At 33.7% G+C, this 22,035-nt stretch overlaps 1 protein-coding gene and 1 pseudogene across 1 annotated transcript in view; both read right to left on the bottom strand.

The window, feature by feature from the left end:
- The window catches only part of CCDC18 (coiled-coil domain containing 18), an 87,059-nt gene that overhangs the window by 23,182 nt on the left and 41,842 nt on the right, over positions 1 to 22,035 (bottom strand). The window contains exons 19-27 of the mRNA XM_019752732.2: positions 20,955 to 21,097; positions 16,381 to 16,544; positions 15,950 to 16,163; positions 12,060 to 12,159; positions 8,606 to 8,722; positions 7,460 to 7,603; positions 5,923 to 6,126; positions 4,077 to 4,214; positions 387 to 587 (exon numbers count right to left, since the gene is read on the bottom strand). Coding sequence (XP_019608291.2) covers positions 387 to 587; positions 4,077 to 4,214; positions 5,923 to 6,126; positions 7,460 to 7,603; positions 8,606 to 8,722; positions 12,060 to 12,159; positions 15,950 to 16,163; positions 16,381 to 16,544; positions 20,955 to 21,097 — 1,425 coding nt within the window. The remainder of the gene's footprint in view (positions 1 to 386; positions 588 to 4,076; positions 4,215 to 5,922; positions 6,127 to 7,459; positions 7,604 to 8,605; positions 8,723 to 12,059; positions 12,160 to 15,949; positions 16,164 to 16,380; positions 16,545 to 20,954; positions 21,098 to 22,035) is intronic.
- On the bottom strand, positions 1,515 to 2,807 carry LOC141572390 (archaemetzincin-2 pseudogene; annotated as a pseudogene).

The raw sequence follows: 22,035 nt of genomic DNA, 5'->3' as shown, positions 1-22,035 counted from the left end.
TCTTCGCCCTAAGCAATCCCTACCCATTGTTCTTGTGCACCTAGATTAACACACCTTTGAAACGCCAGAGTAATCCTCTTTTTCAGAGGCATAACCACCCTCAAGAAAGCACATAATTTTGTTAACTATCCTGTAATCCAATCATAGAGATTTCTCTGCCTTGCTTTCTCCACATGTCATGTAATCTTCCTTACATTCCCTCCTTAAATCCAAATGTATAAAAGAAACTGCAACTGTCATTCTGGGAAACATTTTCCTCAGTCTGTTGAGATTTTGCTTCCAGGCGTGTCCTCTGTTTGGCTCAAATAAACTCATAAAAATTTTTTTACAGGTTTGGACATTCTGATGTCAACATATGCTATACATACTTATATGTGTTTACTTACTTTAATAAGTAATGCTTCATTTGTAGCTTCAATTACTTCATTTCTGTCTTGGACTTGTTGGTGCAAACTGCTTACAGTGTCCTGAGCTTCTTCTAATTCTAGTTTTGCCTTCTCCAACTGTTCATTTAGTTGCTGAACAGAAGTCTTTTGAGAGTCGGCAGAAATATTCCACTTTTCATGGTTCTCTTGATGTGAAATCATCTATATAGCCCCAAATTGAAAAGGAAAAGAAGAAAATAATGTGGAGTTGGTTTCAACAACATTCTAATACTTTCCACTTCCACTTAAATGAAAGTGAATTATTTTTAGTCACAAACATCTAATTTCTCAACAAATAACATAATACAGGAAAAAGGGGGAGGAGTAATGTACTGTCTGAAATTTACTTAAGACTGAAAAAAAATGGACTGTTTTTGGATCCTTATTTGAACAAATCAACTATAAAGACATTTTTGTGACAATCAGGGAAATTTGAACAATGACTGGATAGTTGATGATATTAAGGAATTACTGTCAATTTTTAGGTGTGATTTTATTTTTAAAAATAGCCTTTGTTTTTTAGAGATAGTTATTGAAATGTTTACTGATGAAACAATGATGTCTGGGATTTGCTTCAAAATAATATGTGATATGTGGAGGCGGAGGGGGAAGGGAAGTGAGTGAGGTTAAAGATATAGTGAACACACTTCCCAGTTTGCCTACAACTAACTGTCTGGGTTTTATGCCTTGGGGTCCTGGTTAGTTAGTAACAGCCTCCCTTTTCATTCTCAGAGTATTCCTTTAAATAAAAGAAATGGTCAAAATACTTATAGATGAAGTCAAATTGGCCAAGCGTTGTTAATAATAATAAATATGGGAGGATTTATACTCTCTACTTTTTTTTCATTTATTCTCTCTACTTTTGAATATGTTTAAAATTTTCCACAATAACAAACTTTTTAAAATATCATTTTCATTAAAAAATGTATTGCAATTATTAAGTGACTTTTCTAACAATTCTGAAACCTGTATTTTAAAAAATACTTTTAAAAATTATTGATCCCTTTTCTAATTCTGTATTAATGACATATTGTCTCATTTTTATATTCAACCAATATACACCTTTAAAAATAAATCTTTGTCAATTACCAAAAAGAGAAAAACATTACTTCTTTTTTCTTTTAGCATGTAAGCATTTATTTTAATTACTCCTGTTTGGAAGTCCTTATTTTTGGAGAACAGCAATGGCATTTTGTTATCCACTCTTTCCATTGCTTAAAGGCTTCCTTAAAGGTTTTGGCAAGTTCACTTATCCTCATGACTATGTTTTAGAGTGACTCCAGAAGTGTCAGCAGATTCATCATCAATCCACCTCACCAGCACTTCGTATCTTTCTATTATGTTGAAGCCAACAGTACACTGCAACTTGGGTTCAACAGGTAGGGCAAAGGTTTCTGGGGCATTGGTCAGCTTTTCCCAAGTGGATGGAGCCTTACATCAGGCATGCAAGCCACTGGCAGTGTCGAAGTTCAAACATGTGTCCAATCTCATGGGTTATAAAGACTTACGGGATCAAAGCAGCAAAACGCAAGTCACTTCAGGAATGTAATAGTTATCAAGAATGGAATAGTCACTTGAAGATATTTTTTGCAGTTTTTCACTTTGCTTTCATAGCATGAGCTAAAAAAACACTGCCATACCTGGCAAAACTGAATATTCCATACCATCTGACAAAGAGGCCTATCCAAAGACAAAATTCCAGGAGTCTCTTGGTTACAGATCAATCATTGCTATTCCCATATCATGGAAGGTATCTTTAGAATTCTGCTTTTGTAAGAACTTCAGGATATGCCCTGCATGAATTTGTAGGTCTGTGAGATATCATTGACTTTAAAGAAACACCTCGTTGCAGAGACACAAACTGGTTCCAGGAGTTTTACTGTCAAGCCATAGAAAAATGCTGCACAGTAGTCCTTGAACCATTTAATATATTCTTTACTGAGAATTCTGGTCTTTTTTCTAAGAGATTTAATGCATTGTATATAAAAACTGTGTTTCTCTAGAAAGGGTATGTTTCTTTAAGGATCACTGATAAACTGTTCCAAGTCTTGGGGAGCCTCTGGATGGAAGGTGATCCACTTGATCGCAGATGCAAGGAAATGGGCCCAAAGAGATCACCATGTGACTGGAAGACTTTGTTCATCAAACACTGCTCCCCAGCATCTCACGTCTCATACTGTGATACAAGTGCTGGGTTCTTTGAAATGAGACCTGTTTTTAGTGTCTGTTCAGAGAGCTGTGCTGTTTGCATAATGAGACGTCTCTTCCACTCACATCATGTTCCGATTTACTGCTTTCATTCTTCTGTTGAATGGGTCCAACAGCTATTGCACCATGAGGCTTACAAGGACATGCATGTCTAAGCCTGGCCAGAAAAGTGTTGCACCAGGTACCTTCACCCTTAACAGGCCTTGACACCACCTGTAGGGGACCCTGCACATGTGCCCATATTACATATTTTTATATCATACATATAAAAAATTAGTACCAAATATTACACGATACCAGAACCAATTTTTACAATTCACTTTATGTATTATCTGCTTATAAATAATTTCAGGTTGCTTACAAAACTAAAGGGAAAAAATTGGATAATTAAAAATAAACGTAGAATAGAGATCATATAATAAAAGTGTATGAGTAGTTGCTAGCAAACACTTGAGATGGACTAATTATTATTGATGGTCACTAAGTTGAGCAGCTAATATCAATTAAATAATTGTGCTGAATCCAACAGCATTCACATTTGTCTCTAAAGATCAAAAGTTGTAAATTCTTGGCCTGAGATTGGCTTTAGCTTGCAAGTGTGTTTTGTTTCACAGACACGTTTTCAAAGAGATCTGAATCTAAATGCATTTAAGTAAGACATAGTGACCACAAGCCTGATCAATCCTTTACAAAGATGTTACCAAATTCCCTGAAAGGTATTTAATATAAATGTATTTGCAAGCCTTGCCAAAGAGAAAAATGCTTTATTAGAACTTCCTAAGTAATTTATTTAGGTCTTATAAATAAATTTTGGATATCTTCAGATGTAATTTTTAAAAAGACAAGAAATTCTATTCTAATTGATAACAATACCCATTTTTATAAAGGCTCAGATATACTCATAAATAAAAAGCAAAGTATCAGGTTCTGGTGTTGCCTCTCTAGCTAAATATCAGAACAAATCTTGGAAACTATAAAGAATTGCATATTCACATCACATGAAACTACTTGTTAGTTTTTAAATCCCTTGAGTTAGTTTTGGCAAGTGCTATTTTATAACTGATGATGACGACGATGATCCATGCTCTGGTGTAAGAACTTTAATTATATTAATTCATTTAATCCTCAACACAATTCTACGAAACAGACACATTTATTATGTCCATTTACAGAGAGATGTTAAGTTAATTGCCCAATGTCACGTAAGTGCTAAGAGATGAGTTGAGATTCATAACCACGCTACGTGGCTCAAGATTCAAGCTCCTGGCCCCACAGCATATTAGTTCACTGGATATGAAGTAAAAGTGGTACATTTAGATGACCAGAAATAAAGACTACAATGTGTTATTCTATACGGAACATTTAAGAGCTAGACTTATACTGTTGTCCACACAGGTCCCCACTTTAGCAGGGAGTAATGGTACAAATTAAAATGGTCTTTACCTCCAGATGATAAGCTTCTTTGAGAGATTCCACTTCTGCTGACAGTTTCTTGATTTCTGCTTGCATTCTTGCTTCTAAATGAGCTTCACGTACTTTAGAAGCCCCCAATTCTTCAGCTAAATGGTTTCCATGAGCATCCTTAAAAATGACATATTAAGTAAAGGCTATATGATTCGTTTATTTGTTAACTATAGCTTGGCCAATCCAGTGCATTTATGGGAAGTACTTTACTATTTTATAATATAAACACTCATATACAAAATTAACTTATTAAATGGTACACTTTAAAATATAGACATTTAAAAGACTAGTACTAATGGAAGAGTATTGACATATTGTTTGTTATCATAGGTTTAATACCAATGCTTTCTGTAAAACTAACCACAGCATGCTGAACTTTGGCAGATAGGTAATAGTTTACTCGTAGGCATGCCCATGCAATTTTGTTTACCAGATGTGCTGTTTATCAAGTCAGTTGTGTATTTATCCAAACCTATTTATGTTAACTGTGCTTGTTACTGTAATTACATAATTTTATTAAACATTATGAACACTGATGAAGAATGAATGCAACAGTTTTTATATGAAAACTAAGTTACATGCTTTGAAACCACTCAATGAGTGAATCACAAACATTTGCTCCCCAAGTAGAAGCAGTCAAAATAGTTGTAAAACATTGTGGGAAGCCCCAGAAAAAAATATAAGAGATGCTATACTCTGATTTACAAATGTCTTTTAATTCTTCTTTCACTTTAAAGAAACCAATATTAGAATTATAGATGATTGAATAAGAGTATGTATGGTTTATGCAAGAAAGACTAGGTGGAATTCTAATCAAATGACCCTACCCATACACAAAGAACCAAGATTTGGTTCCACATTAAAATATTAACATATGAATGTATATTTAGAGTTTTGGGCTGACATAGAATATTTTTTAATATCATTTTAAATAATTCCCACATTCACTCACTTTTTTGATTGAGCTTATCATATGAAATCAATCACACTGTACTTAGATACCACTGATAAGGACAAAAGTAGACAGCTTCCCTTCTGGTAGACTCCCAAATGCCTGACATATTTTAATAAAAATGTTCTTTATTGATCTAACCATCCAGAAATGTGAACAAAAACATTGTCAGGTTAACTAAAATTAAGCATAAAAATATTTAACTTAATTCCTATTCTGAATTAGTAACCATAATAGAAAGCAAAAAATCATAAGAACTTTCTAGAACACCAATAAATATACTTTTTTCAAAGTCTAAGTAATTAACCCATGTGTACCAATCTAAATATGTTTCAGCCAAGTTGTTAACCTTCTACCAATTACTGGGGAAATCAAATTTATGAGTGCTCTTGCTTCTTAAAAGCACTATCCTTCCCCAAGTGTTCTGGACTACAGGTTTCATAGTAGTTATACATTTAAAAAATCAGTTTTCACTTATAAGAGTGGCTACAAATATAAAAACTTTTACTCAAAAAACATTTATTAGCTTTATTTTTTCTTTAAGTGATAACTTAAACTCACTTGAAAGTTTAAAAGTGCTTTATAACTCAATTAACTGACAGCTAATTAGGTTGGCCAAAACTCAGTTCTGAGGAACTTTCTAGTTACATTAGAAAGCTATGCTAAATATAACACTTTTTTTTTTCTTTTTAAATAACATAACACAAAATTTACCACTTTGACCAATTTTAAGTGTACACTTTGGTGGTATTAAGTACATTCACATTGTTGTGCAACGCTAACTTTAGTAAGAACTGTATTCAACAGTTCAAAAAAGTGAACAGTAAAATTAAGATTTTTCAATTAGGTAAATTTATTTAAAATACAAATTACCTTCTCTTTAGAGAGTTGCTTTATTTCCTCCAGTTCGCTTGAGAGCCTTTCTATTTCTCTCTGTGCTTGGACTTGTTGACGATGAGCCTCCAACAGTTCTGCGTGACAGTTCTGCATCTGCTCTCGGGTTAGCCTCAATTCTTGCTCCAAATCTATGGCCTCCTTATACTGAGTTGCAATATACTGTTCCTGCTCTTTCATAACCTGAAATACACAAGATACTTGCTGGCTTCAAAATGAAATGATACAGATAACCTATTTCTTATTTTGATTTCTCTTTTAATAAGTGACTTTCCCCTTCTCAACTAAATCTCCGTAAAATTTAACATAACAATGAATCTCACCCACAGTGAAACTGATATTCAGAAAGTTTGTTTCTTTTTTAATGACAAGAAAACGACAAAAGTACTGTAATAAATCTGCAACTCACTGGTATATTTAGCATTACTTTAATATGCAAACTGTATAATCCTTTACCATGAATGTAACAAGACAAAATATAGTATAAAGAGAAAAAACAACTTAATATTTGATTATGCATATCAAAGATGGAGAATATATTGGCATGAACAATCAAAACCCAACATTAATCCACACAGCTGGATTAAGCTCATGACTTATTCTCTGCGAAAGTAAAATCTGTCACTGGGATTGCTACTCTCTCTGAAATATTTTGACAATACTCAGTTAAATCCCTCATAAAGTATTGTTTCTTAGAGGAAAAAAAAATCAGTGAAAAGTAAGTTAGTTCTAAATTTGCTTGGTAAGTTAACTTAGGTGGTAGGTAATGACACTTGATTTTAGGACTAATAAGAAGAAACCAGTACAAATTACTAGGACTCTGATTTCTGGAATGGGAGCCCAGGGTTCAACTCTGTTTTATCATAATATAAACCTGATATAAATATTTTTACCCATCCTTGTTAGTGAACATAAAGTGATAGGGTCAGTAATCATTTTTACCCCCACTAGGGCCCAAACTTATTCTCAGAGACCCTGTTTGATTTATGTACAGAATAATTAAACTAATATTTATGCTTACTATGTGGTATGTACTAATCTAGGTGTTGACACAAGTGTGAACAAAGGAGATAAAATGGCCACCTTTATGGGGTTTATATTCTACTGGAGGAGACGGATAATCAAATGGTTAGTCAAATACAATAAAGAGTTATATACAAAGCTTTAAAGTTCAGTACTGTATTTAAAAATAAGAGAAAGTTACATCTATGAAAGCTCTTACTAGAAACAGTATCAGTTTTTAAAAATGCAGTGGGTGGAATTGGTTCACTACTCAACACACATGCAAACTGATGACACAAAGTCATCAAACATCATCTGGCAACTCATTAGAACATCAGAATAAAATATTTAATTAGATCAAAGAAACTGATAGGTATCTGGCTCAAACAATTACCTTCAAAATACTTACTGTACAGTTTCTGTATATTAAAAATAAACCAGTTTAAAACATAAAGATTGATGTCACTCTTCAGATAATACTACTTGTTCCTTAGGAGGAAAATAATTTGCTTACACTTTCCATTTCTTTCATCTTTTGCTGTGTTCGTTCAGTTTCTTTTTTCAGTTGACTAATCTCCTGTTCATTTTGTAGTGTTAAAAACTCTTTTTCTCGAAGCTGTTCTTTGGCATTTTGCAATTTTTCATTCAAATTTTCTATCTGCATTTTAAACAGAATATTAATATAACTAAGGAAAAATAATTATTTAATCATAATTGCAATCCAAGTAAGTCAAGCTTTAAACATGTATATCTAAAAATAGCAAAATACAAAAATGTGTTTTTAAGACAACCATAACTTAGGCATAAACATCAGAATTCTTGCACTTAATAAGATGCTTATATGTATACCTAAAATATGCTGAAAGAGATGAAAGCCTCAATTATATTCGTATAAGAAAGGAAAATTAGGTTACAATAAAACAACAAATGTTACACGGCCTTACAAATAATTTTATAGGTAATATGTGCATGAGATAAAAAATATACTGAAAAAGTCCTCATCCCACTGTGTTCCTTCCTTAGAGGCAACCATAGTTAACAGAATTACTTGCAAATCCTTCCAGATATATTTCAGACATGCATACGTTATAAGTATGTGGACACATCGATATAAGAAAAACTATACTCAAAATACTATTAAGAAGGTAGTCACCAGGTTCTAGGAAGTGGGGGAAATGGTGAAATGCTGGTAAAAGTGTACAAAGTTTCAGTTTTGCAGGATAAGTTCTGGAGAGCTAATGTATAGCTCTGTAACTACAGTTACTAATACTGCATTGTATACTTAAAATTTGGTAAGAGAATAGTCTTAAGTGTTCTCACCAAAACCAAAACAAACAAAAAAAAAACCTAAGGGAGGTGAAGATATGTTAATTAGCTTGATTGTGGTAATTATTTCATAATATGTATGTATATCAAGACATCACATTGCACACCTTAAATATAATGCAATTTTTATTTGTCAGTTATGCCTCTATAAAGCTGAGGGAAAATACTAAGAGGAGAAAAAGGAATATAAAGTAGCATGTACAAGATGATCAAAATTATGTAGTATTTTTATTGTATGCATTCTATGAAAAAGCTATGTTACGTGAACAATGGATGCTTACAGTTTAGTAATTTTTTATAAACAATTTAAAATACACCATTTTTCATGATTTACCTGTTTGTTGCATTCTTTAAGTTCTAATTCTGATTTCTCCAGAGTACCCTCTAATTTAATTATTTTCTGTTCCATTTCTCCCCTGTGCTCACGAATAGTCATATCCAAATGTGTAACCTAAATAGAAAAGTAACATTAAACTGCCGTTCAATTTTATTTTAATGTGGAAAATTGTGTGCTTGGAATGTGTTTTAGAATGATTTATTGTGGGTATAATTGAAACAAACTCATCTCAAATAAATTATTAAAAAGAATGAGAAAAATAATCATTGCTTACTAATTTTGGATCCTGAGCCCTATACCGCGGGTGCCAAAAATATGTATATGCATGACTTGTATTCATCTTTTGTTATCGGTATATACTGAATGTTACAATTTTAACAGTTTTTTTCTTTCTTAAAATGTGTATACATTTTTTTGGCACCCTCTCTATATATTATAGAAACTTAAAAAATATGATTATGTTCATGAATGAGAAATAAAATGATTCAGACTTCACTTCATTTTATGATAGATAAAAGCTGCTAAATACAACATAAGAAAAATTGTGAAATGAAGCAAAAGCAGTGCTTGGAGGAAAATTTATAGCACTGAAGACAAACATTAAAAAAAGAAGAAATTTAAAAAAAAGAAGAAGAAATATCTAAAATCATTCATCTAAACTACCTTAGGAAACTAGAAAAAGAGGAACAAATTAAATCCAAAGTAAGCATAAGGAAAGAAATAATAATAATTATGGTACAAATCAATGAAATTAAAATTAGGAAATCAATAGAGAAAATCAATAAAATCAAAAGTTGTTTCTTTGAAAAGATCAATAAAATCACTAAGTCTCCACCCAGCTAACTAAAAAAAAAGAGGACAAAAATTACTAAGAGCAGAAATGAAAAAGGAGACCTTACTACAAATCTCATGGACATTAAAAGAATAATATAGGACTATTATGAAAAACTCTCTGCTCATGAATTTAATAAAACTACATGAAGTGGACAAATTACTAGAAAGACACAATCTGCCAAAACTCAGAAAAAAGAGACAATCTGAATAAGCCTATATCTATTAAAGGTATTGAATCATCGATTAATAACTTTCCAAAACAGAAAGCACCAGGCCCAGATGGGTTCATTGGTGAATTCTACCAAATATTTAAGGAAAAAATTATACCAATTTTCTACAATCTCGTTCATAAGGTAGAAGCAGAGGAAATACTTCCTAACTCATTCTGTGAGGCCACAATTACTGTAATGCCAAAACAAGACAAAGACATACCTAAGCAAAAATGCTTAGGTATAAGCCTAACAAAATACATACAAGATCTATATAAGGGAAACTACAAAACTCCAATGAAAGAAATCAAAGAATTACATAAATGGAGAAAGAGTCAATGTTCATGAATATTCCAATCAAAATCCTAGCAAGTTATTTTATGGATATCGACAAATTGATTCTAAAGTTTATATGGAGAGGCAAAAGACCAAGAATAGCAAAGACAATATTGAAAGAGAAGAACAAAGTTGGAGAAGTGACATTACCTGACTTAACAGGTAAAAAGTTACACTAATCAAGACAGTGTGGTCCTGGTGAAAGAAAAGGTGAATAGATCAATAGAACAGAACAGAGAGCCCAGAAACAAACCTACATAAATATAGTCAACTGATCTTAGACAAATCATTTGACTAAAAATGAAGAAAAGATAGTCTTTTCAAGAAGTGGTGCTGGAATAAGTGGACATTCACAGAAAAAAAAAAAGAATCTAGACATAAACATTACACCCTTCATAAAAATCAACACAAAATGGATCACAGGCCTAAATGTATAACACAAAACTATAAAACTCCTAAAAGATAACATAAAAGAAAACCTAGATGACCTTTGGTGTGGCAATGACTTTTTAGCTTTAACACCAAAGACACAATCCGTGAAAGAAATAATTGATAAGCTGGACTTGATTAAAATTAAAAACTTTTACTCTGTGAAAACTAATATCAAAAGAATGAGAAGAAAAGCCACACAATGGGAAAAAATATTTGCAAAAAACAAATCTGATAAAGGACTGGTATCCAAAATATACAAAGAACCCTTAAAACTCAATAATAAAATTATAAACAACCCAATTAAAATATTGGCCAAAGATCTTAACAGACACCTTACCAAAGAAGGTAAACAGGTGGCAAATAGGCATAGGAAATGATGCTCCACATCATGTATCCCCAGGGAAATACAAATTAAAACAACAAGGAAATGATACTACACACCTATTAGAATGGCCAAAATCCGAAACACGGATAACAGTGAATGCTAGCCAGGATGTGCTGCAACAGGATCTCTCATTTGTTGCTGGTGGAAATGCAAAATGATACAGCCACTTTTTAATTGGAAGTGTCTTATAAAATTAAACATACTCTTACCATATGATCCAGCAATCACACTCCTTGGTATTAACCCAAAGGAATTGAAAACATATGTCTACACAAAAAGCTGCACGTGAATGTTTATAGCAGCTTCATGCATAATTGTCAAAACTTGGAAGTAACCAAAATGTCCTTCAATGGGTGAACAAATAAGCTGTAATAGATCTGGACAATGGAATATTATTCAGTGCTAGAAGGAAATGAGCCATCAAGGTATGAAAAGACATGAGGGAACCTTAAAAGCATGTTACTAAATGAAGAAAAACAATCTGAAAAGGCTACATACTATATGATTCAAACTACGTATATGATATTCTGCAAAAGGGAAAATTATGAAGATAATAAAAAGATCAGTGGTTACCAGGGTTGCGGAAAGAGAGAGAGTGATGAATAGGTGGAGCACACAGGATTTTTAGTGCCATGAAAATACTGAATGAAAAGGTGGATACAAGTCATTATACATTCGTCCAAACACACAGAATGTAAAATACCAAGAGTAAAGTATAATGTAAACTCTGGACTTTGGGTGATTCTGATCTATCAATGTAGGTTCACAATAGTATCAAATATACCACCTCTGGTGGGGAATGTTGATAAAGGGGGAGGCTACGCATTTGTGGGGGCAGGGGGTATATAGGGAATCTCTGGACCTTCTGCTCAATCTTGCTGTGAACCTAAAACTGGTCTGAAAAATAAAGTCTTCAAAAAAGATGCTGGTAAATAATACCTTCTGAATATTTTGGCTCCTCCAACAAACACTAGCTGAGCAAGTAACTCCTTTAATCCCATTTTCTTCTGATATACAGTAATATAAGAGAGCAAAAGGTTCAGATACTAAATTAACCTCCATTCTCAAAAATCCACTTGCTATAAAAATGGCAAGATAAAGAAAAACTATCTATTCCTAATTCTTAAAATATTTATGTGCACAAAAACTAAATATGCTATAAACATGTCCATTTTACGCAAAAGCGGAGACCTCTGAAACACTGTGATTGTATTTTAACAGAAAATTTCATTAAAATATAATTAAGAAAACCAACTTGAGCTGCTCTTTGCTTTAGCTCCCAATTTCTCTCCTTAAGTGCCTGATCCATTTCAAGAAGTTCTTGCTTTTTGTCTTCAATCTCCATCTTGCATTCTCTGAAATGTATCAAAGGAAAAAGATCAAAGCAAGTATTAGGAATATTGTAATTTTAAAAAATTAAGTTAACCAGGTTACCTTTTCTTTAAGTTAATAGTGATAGGATACATAAAATTATTTCAGATTGAAAGGGCTCATGTTCAAGTAATAATGTGCAAGAAAAATGATTGATATTAATACAATTACTTTAATAGAGTATTCTAAAAAGGCAAAAGTTGGGGTTGCGTGTTTTGGCAAAAAAAAAAAAAAAAAAAAAAAGGCAAAAGTTAACTCAAACTCTACTACTGTACACAAATTAAGCTAAATGTTAAAGCACTCCCAGGGTGTAAGATTGAACCAGAGTAAGAATTAAAAAAAAAAAATATCCATGGGGTGGCTGGTTAGCTCAGCTGGTTAGAGTGTGGTGCTGATAACACCAAGGTTGCCAGTTCGAGCCCCGCATGGCCACTGTGAGCCGTGCCCTCCTTAAAAAAAAAATAAATAAATAAATATATATATATATGTATATATATACATATATATCATATATACATATCACATATATATACATATATATGATATATACCTCCATATTTTTTCATCTATAGATCAGAGAGCATTTGAAAGTCTTTTCTATATAACAGCTGTGAGTTTATTACAATTGAATGAGGCATTTATCTCATGGTTGATATCCCTGATGTCCACAGCTCAGAAAACGACCACTGTATTTCTCATGGGAATTTTATTCAAAATGATGTCATACATACAGTGAAGTAATGGCGTATACTATAGAAATATTTTTATAAATATATTTTATACATATATTTTATAAACATATTTTCTTATAAATTCTCATCTTCCAAAACACCTAACTAATGTATAATTTTACATTATAAAAATGCTCAGTACTAACACAATTTTAAGACTTTTACCACTCTGAAGGCTGTGATCAGAGAATTTTAATTTGGAACTCTACATTCTAATATGACAAAGTCTGAAAATGTTGATCTTGAAAATCTTCATATGATGTTTCCAGTCTTAAATATGAAACAATATTGAATAAAGGTACCGATTTTAAAAAGCAGATTCTGAATTTGTTTATGATCTCCTAAAAGTCAAGACTTATAAAATATAAGGCTAAACTAATATTCTAAAAGTAATGTGAAATGAATTCTAAAGAAAACTCCAACTGCTATCTATGCAAACAACTGAGCTTCCAAAATTGAGCTATTAGCTAGAATTTAAGATTTCAGTTTTACTTCTTTCATCTATTCACCCACTTAACCATTTAGCAAATATTTATTGGATGCTTCCTATATGTCAGAGTTCTAGGTACTGTGGATTTAATAGTCAACAAGACAGATGTTCTTCATCACACGTGGAGCTTACCTTCTTGGGTCCAGAGGAGAAGATGGACTATAAATAATAAACAACTCAACAAGAAAAATCTGATAATATAAAGTACTATGTTAGAGCATTCATTACATAGTAATGAAATAGTGACTGGGTTGCTGCTTTAGAACAGGCGGTCGGGGAAGGGCCCTCTGAGGTAATGTGAAGGGCAAGAAGCTGGCCATACAACCATTATTTCAGGCCAAAGAAAGAGCTATAGCAAAGATCAAAGATGGGAAAAAAACTTGGTAATTTTTGAGGACAACACAAAGGCCAGAGCAAGGAGGACAATATGAAACGATGCTAGAGAATTAGGCAGTAACCTTGCCATGTAGGGCTTTATATTCCAGGATAAGGAACATAGATTTTTTAAAAATAGTGGTAAAATACATATAATATAAGATATACCATCTTAACCACTTTAAAGTATACAATCAGTGGCATTAAGTACATCTACAATGTTGTGTTATCATCGTCACTATTTCCAATACTTTTTCATCACTTCAAAAGAAAACCCCATCCCATTTTCTATTCTCCCTCACCCTAGTTCCTGGCAATCACTAATCTGCCTTCTATCTCTATGGATTTGTTAATTCTGGATAGTTCATATAAATGGAATTGTGCAACATGTCTCTGGTTTCTTTCATTCAGCAGAATGTTTTCAAGGTTCATCCATGTTGTAGCATGTATCAGTACTTTCTTTTCGTGGCTGTATAACATTCCTTGTATGGATACACCATATTATGTTTATCCATTCAACTACTGATGGACATTTGGCTTGTTTAACATAGTGGCTATTGTGAACACAGCCTCTATGAATATATGTGCACAATTTTTGTTTGAAAACCTATTTTCAATTATTTTAGGTACATACCTAGGAGTGGAATTCCTGAGTTATATGGTAATTCTATGTTTAACCTGTTGTGGTTAAAGTTTTCTGCACAGCAGCTATACCATTTTAGTTTTCTACCTGCTATGTATGAGGGTTCCAGTTCCCCCATACACTTGCTAACAATTATTATTCTCTGGAGGGGGGGTGTGGGTGGGGGCAACAGTTGATTGTTTCTTTTTATTATGACCATTCTAGTGGATGTGAAGTGGTATCTCATTGTGGTTTTGATCTACATTTTCCAAGGAGCTTGGGTTTTATTCTGAATCTTTTGGGAAGCCATTAGAAGTAGCGGAGCAATATGACCTGATTGATGTTTTAAATCATAAACTTAAATCCATTCTGGATTGTGGGGAGGGTCAATACTTTAAGCTGGGAGACCAGTTGGAAAGTCACAGCAATTGACCAGGTGAGAGATGATGATGGTGGTAATAGAAAAGAGGCCAAGAAATCAACGGATTTCAGAATATGTTTTGGAAATAAAGTTGACATGACTTGCTAACAGACTGAATGCAAAAGGGAGGAAAAGAGATAAAATAATCACAGATAATAAACAGATTTCGGGTTTGAGCTATTGTATGATAATGAGAGGGAGGGCAGGAAAAAAAAAAGAGTTCTGTTTTGGCCAAGCTGAAGAAGCTGCTTAAAAATATCTAAGTGGAGATAACAAGTAGGTCATTATATATTTGAGCCTGGAGTTTGGGGAACAGATCATTACTGCAGATATGGGTTTGAAAGTCGAAGATACAGTATTTAAAGCTACATGAAATTTACTAAATGAGTTTGTGGGTAGAAAAAAGGGAGCCCTACACTGAATCATGAGATACATCTGGGTCATCTTGCTGCTCTCTATTCTTTTCTTTCATTCCACATTTCACATCCTGGTTTGTAATTCTGTTTTCCTTTTTGGAATCTATTTCCTACACTTTGGCTCTGGTCTGGCTCTCCACCCCCACTTACCGTAATGTGTGCTAGAACAGCTTTTTATGCTAGCTGCTAATCTAAGAACCAGGATTTTAGCGCTGAATAGACTTGTGTTTAATTCCCTTCTCTGGACCCTCTATCTGACTTTGGGCATTCTACTTCACTTTCTCAAGCTTCAGTTTTCTCAGTATAAAAAGGTGAAAATATGTATCTGATAGGTTTGTTGTAAAGAACTAAGATCATATATGAAGTCCCTGGCATAATCCTGGCACAAAATAAGGGCTTAATACAAAGAACAATATTGTAATTATTAATATTATTTTGCTATTAACCACTGCTGTAGGCTGATCCAATCATTTTTTCCCCACTACAGAATACAGGAGTGGGCCAGTGTAAAATGGTCCAAAGACCAAGGATGAAATCTTAGCCAATAGCAACTGCTGAATTAGTTAGATGGAGCTAGGGACAGGTTGACCAGGAAGAGCCTCAGTGAGAAGTTTGGACATCTAGAATTCAACAACAAACTTTACTGTATGACCCAAGGATTCCGAATAATAAAAGTGAATCACCTGAATTGTGATAGCATTTCTTAGTATTTAACTCACCTAAGTTCAGCTGTGAGATCCTTTATAGTAGTATATTTTTCCTCTAATGATAATTGAGCCTTCTGCAGTACATCTCTCAATTCCTGGAGTTGTCTTAATGTACTTTTTAATTCTCCATGAGCATTCTGTAGTTCAGTGTCTAGTACTTCCTGTTTCTGCAAGGCTTCTGTTAGTTCAGTTTCAGTGTGGTGCTGTAATTTTTCTAACTCCTTCGCTGTTAAGAGAATTATTTTTAAAGTACATATAAAACATTTATTATTAAGAACTTTGTAAATAATTATAATTAAGAATATTCAATTTTATTCATCTACCAGAGGCAAAATAGTGACACTCATTGTCCCTTCCAACCCCACCATCCCAAATTCTTACTTTAGTCCACTTCTTTAAATATAAACAAGCAGGTAGCTAAGCTCAGCTAACCTCCTGCTTACCAGCATTTGTTTTCTTATCTAGTTCTGTCCTTGTCTGTTCTAAGATCATGTCTAACTGAGAGAGATGTATTGCTTTATTTTCTCCATCTCGTTTTAGGTGCATTATTTCTTTTTCCATTTTAGACAGCTCTTCTTTGTATTGATCCATCTCAAGTTTTACTTGCCTAATTAAAAACAAAAAATAAAATAAAATGATAATCTGGAAACTTAAAAGCCAACTGACTTATCTCTGACCAAACAAAGACTTCAAGTTATATGAGGACAAATATCAGCAAAATGTCTAGTCAGAATCTTAAGTCACCTATTATACTGTTGAAAATGCTCCAACCAAAAGACTGTAACTCTGCACCAATTAATTACACACCACTAAATACAACTGTATTACCTAGTAATATTTAGCAGTGCTAGCATTCTTTTCAATCTAACGACAGTTAACTTTTATAAAGCTTTATATGGAGAGAGAACATCCACAGATAGGTACCTCATTCTTATTAATTTCTATTATCTGCAACACGGAAAATAAATAAGCCAGGCAATCAAAATATTCATCATAAAGACCATACAAGTACTACTTAAAGGAGAGCCAAGTCAGTCATTTTTACTCAGGCATTTGTTATTAATGCTACCTTTTCAGCTTTAAAAGGGACTAGAGATTCTTAGACTAGTGCTTGCTTTACAGATGAGGAAACTGGAAGGTTAAGTGAATTGTCTAGGATAATATAAACAGTTATTAACAGTGAGAGGGCTTATTCCAATCAGGAAGCTTCGCTACCTAAAGGCTAATCAACACAGTGAAAGGAAGTTTTAAGTCCATTTGCTGGTAATTCCAAAGTGATATTCACTAATTACACAATTGCTAATGTCATCCAGAACCGTGGGCAGAGCTACTATTCTTTTACATCACCAATTTTGTTGTTGTTGTTGCTCTTTTGGTCTTTGACATTTCATAAACTGAGTTTGCAAGTAGAAGCATTTCTTTGCTAAAGGCAACTTAAGACGAATTTATATTTGTTCAAGAGGTTTTTTTCAATGTCCATGAGTGAAACTGAGGAAAACTTTAAAACTCCTGAGACAACATGCAAAGTTATGTATGTATCCATACCTTTTTATCATATCCTCAATATGTCCATGGCCCAACAAAGTTAAGAACTATTGGATTAGACAAGTACTAATGACCCTTTTACATGTTTAAAATCCTAGGGAAATGATTTTCAGCTTGACTAATTCTTTTCTGTTAGGGTAGACATAAAACTTAATAAAAAAGGAATAACCAAAAGAGGCTGGCATACAGTAGTACCAAGAGGTGGCAGCTTGTCAGTAAAGGAGTTGGGGAAAATCTTTTTTAAAAAATAAAAGAACTCAAAAAGCACAACTGTCTAAAGATATTTAGTAAAAAATAAACAGAGCTCTATACTCCTCAAGGTTTCATATCTAGCACAGTATAATAACTGATGTATGTAATGATAACCTCAAGACATCAGAGAAAGTAAAAATGACAAGAAAATATATATTTTGGACAATTTCTATTAAAAAAGTTTTGTTTTATTTTAAAGTTTCGGTACTTGGTAAAGATAAAGTCTAGTCTTATTTATTTATGAGCAACTAGGCATTATATCCCGATGCTACATAAATGAGGCATTACTATAATACAATAAATATTTATGGGTTTAAAATTTTTAACTATTATATAAATAATCCAATACTAAAAATTTTCCCATAACTTCCAAAATTTTACAACGGGGCTTAAACCCACCAGTTTTTCCAGAATACTTCACCTTACTGTCACAGAGTTATTGTGGGGAATCAATAACTGTGAGGCTGGGAACAGGGCCAAAGGAAGGATTATGCAAAAGTAATACTAAACTTTTAGAACTAAAGCTGAGACTCTGTGGCTTCCTCAAATGTAAAAAAGATTTTCAAATGGCTATGGAGGCAGTCTGAGAAATGTAACAAGTGCTATATGAGCCTCAGGATTGAGAAACCAGGGTTAGGATTATTCACACGCAGTGTCATTTATACATGTAATACCAGAAGAAACTTTTAGTAGTGGTGTTAACAGAAAAAACTTGGTTTTAGAGCACATCAAATTGTGCATCTCATACCCTAACTTCTTTGAGTTTCAGCTTCCTTATTTTTAAAATTGGGATAATAAAACTCGATGTGGGTGTTTTGAAGATTGAGTTAATGCGTCTACCTAGTATACTGCCTGGCATACAGGGTGCTCGATACATTTAGTTTCCTTTCTTTATATCTGAAGATATTTTAATGTTAAAACAGATCCTAGGAGATATATAACAGATATATTATATATCAGATATATATGTAACAGATATATTTTAACTCTAATACTTTTGAGGAGAGAAAAAGTTTTGTATATTGTAGTTCCAGAACTGAAAGAAGCAATAGTGAAACAAAGAAACAGAAAACCTTGCTTCATGAAGAGATTCCTTGGAACTAGGATGCATCTTTCTTATGAAATTTAATTATCTAGTTTATAAGTTTCCTATTGGTATTTGGGACTTACTTTTCCTAGTGAATGTGCCTACTTGCCAATATCATGAAGAGCTTTTGTCTATTAGTCAAATTGTAGGGGTGAGAAAAGGAAGAAACAACTGCTTCAATTTTCTCAGTGCAACAAAAAGCAAGATTGGGGATGGGGTGTTGGAGTTTTGAAAGAAAAGGCAAAGGTGTAGAAGAGTATTCTACAAGAGTGAGTGATACTGTGATTGTCAGACAGCATTAAGGGAACACTTAAAGTATGAAATTATGAATTTAAAGCAAGATTGGTCAGTGTGGTTCTATTTTTCTCCAGCCTCTATAAAGATGGAGTAGTCTGAGTTGGAATTTTAGGCTGAGTATCACAAAGTAAGAGAGAGGTATGGGAGTTATGGGTATATGCAAATCAATGATTTTAATAACTAATAAGAATTTAAGCTGGATAAAGAGAGAAGAGAGGCATCAGGGATTGATACAGTTGTGGAACTGATGGATTAGAGGTCTGGAGACCACAGATTGTTGAATTTGAGGTATTAAAAAGGAAGGAGATGATAACATAGGGGCAGATGCATTAATATTCAGATTATGATGAAATATTGGAGACATTATAAATGACAAAATCTAGGGTAAATCATGTGAGTGAGTGGCTGAGGTATGACAGAAATCATGATCATTAGAGAAGAATTTTAAAAAATGAGAGGCTAAGATGTCAGAAGATCAGCTAGATAGATATATATTGAAATCCCCCCAAATAATGACAGAAGTGGTGTTAGAGAGCAACAGTAAGTCAGGTGGCCCGTAGGTGTCAGCAACAGTGAGGGATGGTATAATCTGATGACATGAAGTTCATGGAGTACATGACTAGTACACTACTCTACATCTTGACCCTGTGGTGTAAGAACTGTGGGGAAAAGCTTTTATTTTAGAAGGCTGCAGGGAAAGACACAATGTCCTCAGGGGAGAGTCAGATTTCTATTTCTACACCAGGAAAAAGAAGTGGAAAACATAGGGTATGTCTCTCAGGACGGATTGTGAATTTCAGAGGACACAGTGGAAGTTTTTCAAAGGGTGGAATCGAACGGGAGAACGGAAGAGAATACATGGAGAGGTTAGTATGAGAGATGACGGTTGACCTGGAAATCTTAGCTCCTTGTGGTGTTTCGCATAAGCAAGGATACAGTTATACTGTGATTAATCTTTGAGGAATTAAGGTATACACTGGTGTTGAGGCCGTGTTGTGGGTAGAGACCTGTCAATGGAAGAAAGAAGGTCTGAAGAATCCGAAGAACTGTGATCTTAGTCTTACATAGGACACCCTCTTGACCCTGTTGAGAAAGTTGAGGACATCTGGGGAAACAAGTTGCTATTCAAAGCAAAAGGCTCTATCTTTACTCCGGTCAGTGGGGGAAAAGGAGCCTGGGACATGTGGTTTTAGTTCAAGTGCATAAATTAACTCCTGACTCCTACTGGTAGAATGGTGGGCTAATTATGAGTATATTATTATGCCAATTTTTGTTGCCAAAGTAGAAGAGGTCTGGAGAAGCTGTGTATAGCTTTCAGCTCATGTGTCCCTTTCTTGACTAATTAAAAAGGGACACATGAACTGAAAACTACAAATCAGAATCTTTAGAGGTGGGACCCAGGCATCAGTACTTTTTAAAGTTCCCTTGGTGATTTTAATGTTCAGTCAAGGTTTAGTCAAGGTTGAGAACCACTGCTTTATTCTGTTAAGTTATTCCCTCTCATAAATAATTAGACCCAATTCCTATATATGACTACATCTTTGTCTGAAACTTTTAATGTTATTCACAATTTAATTTACTACAACTGAGTGCCTATGAGGTATTATGCTAATTGTTGTGAGAAAACCCTTAAAATAAACCAGATATTATCTTGGCCTTAAGGAACTTATATTAGGAAGGTTAAGAGGGAGGTATAAACAAAACATTATAGGAACACAGACCGTAGAGAAATTAATTCCTTAAGCAAAAGCTTCACTGAACATTATCTGATATTGAAACTCAGGTACTACTGACGTTTAAACAGAAAGATAATAAACACTAACATATTCATTTTACCTGGCAGTGCCAGTAAGCTCAATAACTTTCTGCCTTTTCAAATCTGCTTCATGTGCGGCTGCTTCACATTTCTCCTCCATTTTTCTCAATTTTTCAGCTGAATTTTCCCTTTGTTTTTGAAGCTCTTGTTCCAGTTTTGATACCTTGTAAAGTTTTCAGTAAGTATTTTAAATTCAGTCACAGCTCAATATTCTTCAGAAAAAAATATTTATGTAAGTTTGTAGCCTAGCCTATCATTCAGTTTCAAGATGTATGACAAAAATCAGTGTACAGACCAGGAAGAACAGCAAGTCCTCGAAAAACGCCATTTCATTCAATGCTGTTTCTAAGGTTTCCAGGAGGGAATTCCCGCCGGTTCTCAGGAATTTTTTTCGCTTTCCTGTTCCCAAATCCCAAGATATAAACTGTTTTCTGTTCTCCACGATGAATTGTTTCCACAAAGTGACGGCCGATACTACCAGCCACCTGGGTTCAAGGAGTCGATTATCCCGATTTCCTGACCAACTTTTCTCGGGATTCAGGAACGGGAAAGTGAAAAAATTCCTGAGAACGGGTGGGAATTCCTGCCTGGAAACCCTATCTGTTTATTGTGACATCGATGAGGTACATAGGAACCTAACTTTTGATTACATCGATTAGCCTGTGGCAAAATTGATTTCATTATACATCATTTCACTTTAGTGTCACAGAACTTATTGAAGATGTTAAGTGAGGACTTACTGTAATGTTTTGAAATATAAAAGCAAAACAATTTTTAATAATAAAGACATTTCATTCATATACATATTTATAGAAGTGCCCGCATCATAACACTAATCTAGGATTTATAAGAATTGAACAGTTAGCTCAGTTGGTTAGAGCGTGGTACTAATAACACCAAGGTTGCCAGTTTGATCCCGCCTGGGCCACTGTGAGCTGCGCTCTCCTTAAAAAAAAAAAGAATTCAATAAAATAATAGTAAATGTTCCCCTATTCATTATTTCCATTTGAAATGTTCTTTCTTCTCTTGTCAAACTATGTTCCTTTCCTTCTTCACAAATTGCTCATTCAGTGAAGGATTTCTAGATTCATCTGCCCTCAA

Source organism: Rhinolophus sinicus, linkage group LG06 (genome assembly GCF_036562045.2).
Source record: "Rhinolophus sinicus isolate RSC01 linkage group LG06, ASM3656204v1, whole genome shotgun sequence".
Taxonomy (NCBI): Eukaryota; Metazoa; Chordata; class Mammalia; order Chiroptera; family Rhinolophidae; genus Rhinolophus; species Rhinolophus sinicus.
This window is presented reverse-complemented; position numbering and strand designations above follow the sequence as displayed.